Source organism: Emiliania huxleyi (assembly GCF_000372725.1).
Source record: "Emiliania huxleyi CCMP1516 unplaced genomic scaffold EMIHUscaffold_829, whole genome shotgun sequence".
Taxonomy (NCBI): domain Eukaryota; phylum Haptophyta; order Isochrysidales; family Noelaerhabdaceae; genus Emiliania; species Emiliania huxleyi.
Genome location: NW_005195808.1, coordinates 15,954 through 17,228, shown reverse-complemented (window position 1 = coordinate 17,228; position 1,275 = coordinate 15,954). Strand labels below are relative to the sequence as shown.

The 1,275-nt window shown below is 59.7% G+C and overlaps 1 protein-coding gene across 1 annotated transcript in view; it reads right to left on the bottom strand.

The window, feature by feature from the left end:
• Positions 1-799: 799 nt before the first annotated feature.
• The window catches only part of EMIHUDRAFT_121264 (hypothetical protein), a gene marked incomplete at both ends in the record, with an annotated part of 1,406 nt that continues 930 nt past the window's right edge, over positions 800-1,275 (bottom strand). The window contains one exon of the mRNA XM_005758992.1: positions 800-829. Coding sequence (XP_005759049.1) covers positions 800-829 — 30 coding nt within the window. The remainder of the gene's footprint in view (positions 830-1,275) is intronic.

The following is a 1,275-nucleotide window of genomic DNA, read 5'->3' as shown; positions in this document are numbered from 1 at the left end:
TCTTGGCGGAGTCCTCGCCCATTCGGCCTGAATTGCACATAATTCCACTCCCCTTCCCGACTTGGCCCAAAACCTCTATTAACCATGTTGTCATTGCGCCAATAAAGGTCACCTCTACCAGGGAACCTGTTGAAAGAGCCAGCCAAGTTCGGCCCATGAAACTCATCGCGCTCTGCGCGACGCTCAAATCTCTGTCTGACATTTCTTGCGACTCGTGGGGGTTGGTCAAGCCTCTGACGTCTGAGCCGCAAAGCAGCGGCTCGGTACATGGCTACTAACCTCCGAGCGAACTGCTGGATTATGACAATGGCTGGGTTTTGATTACGGCTGGTTCGGGGCATCCTATCTCCGCATCAGAATTCTTTTTAAGAATACCCCCGAGTACCAGTCCCACGAAGCCCATTCGCGCTACCAACCCGTCCCCGTCCTCCGAGGAAGCGCTGAACGAATGACGCTTGTTGCTGTGGAGTCGCGTTACTTGGGTGTGGCACAGACCACAGTGGGCCACATATGAGCCCCCTCCCAGCGATGCGTGCCTAATGGCCCGCCTGGTACCCGTGCCGGAGCTTTCCCCAGCGCTGGCCTCAGGCAGCATCTGCAGGCCGGTGGCGCTGAGGGCGGCCGTATGGCCAGCGGCGCCGCCAGGGCAACTGCCCGTCACCACGGGCGTCGTCATTGGCTCGATTGACATCGTCGGATGCGCCGCCCCCGCGGGTCAGGCAATGGTGATACAGGCAGGGCAGCAGGGCGCCATCCTGCAGCCGTCGCAGCTGCCCGCAGCCGAGATGCAGATTATGCACTACATGCAGAGCATGTTCGCGCCCTCCGCCTGCAAGGCATTTGTCAGGGGGGCCCGCTAGGGGCCCGGCGCCCCCCGGGGCAATTCAGCACGTTGTGCATGAGATGCTGCAAGTGCAAGCTGCAACCGTGCTCCGTGGACGCATGAGTAGTCCGTCATCTGAGAGATGGAGAGTAGACAAAGAGAACCGCAGGCGGATAGAGCTTTTTTTGGGTAACAAAGGACAGCTACATGTGCCGACCCCGGCGCTAGTCGCCGAACCCACCTAGCGCCTCTCAACCGAAAGATCCCTGCACAAGCTGCACAACATATCACGCGGACCGCGGAATATCGATATATATGTTAGAGAAACCAATCGAGGCAAGCGCCGGGGCCGCCACTTCGTCGGGCGCCACGCGGCCCATACGCTGAGGGTTCGCACCTTGGCAATACGACTGGGTGTATCCAGACAAATCAGGCGAGCGGGTCGATCCTCG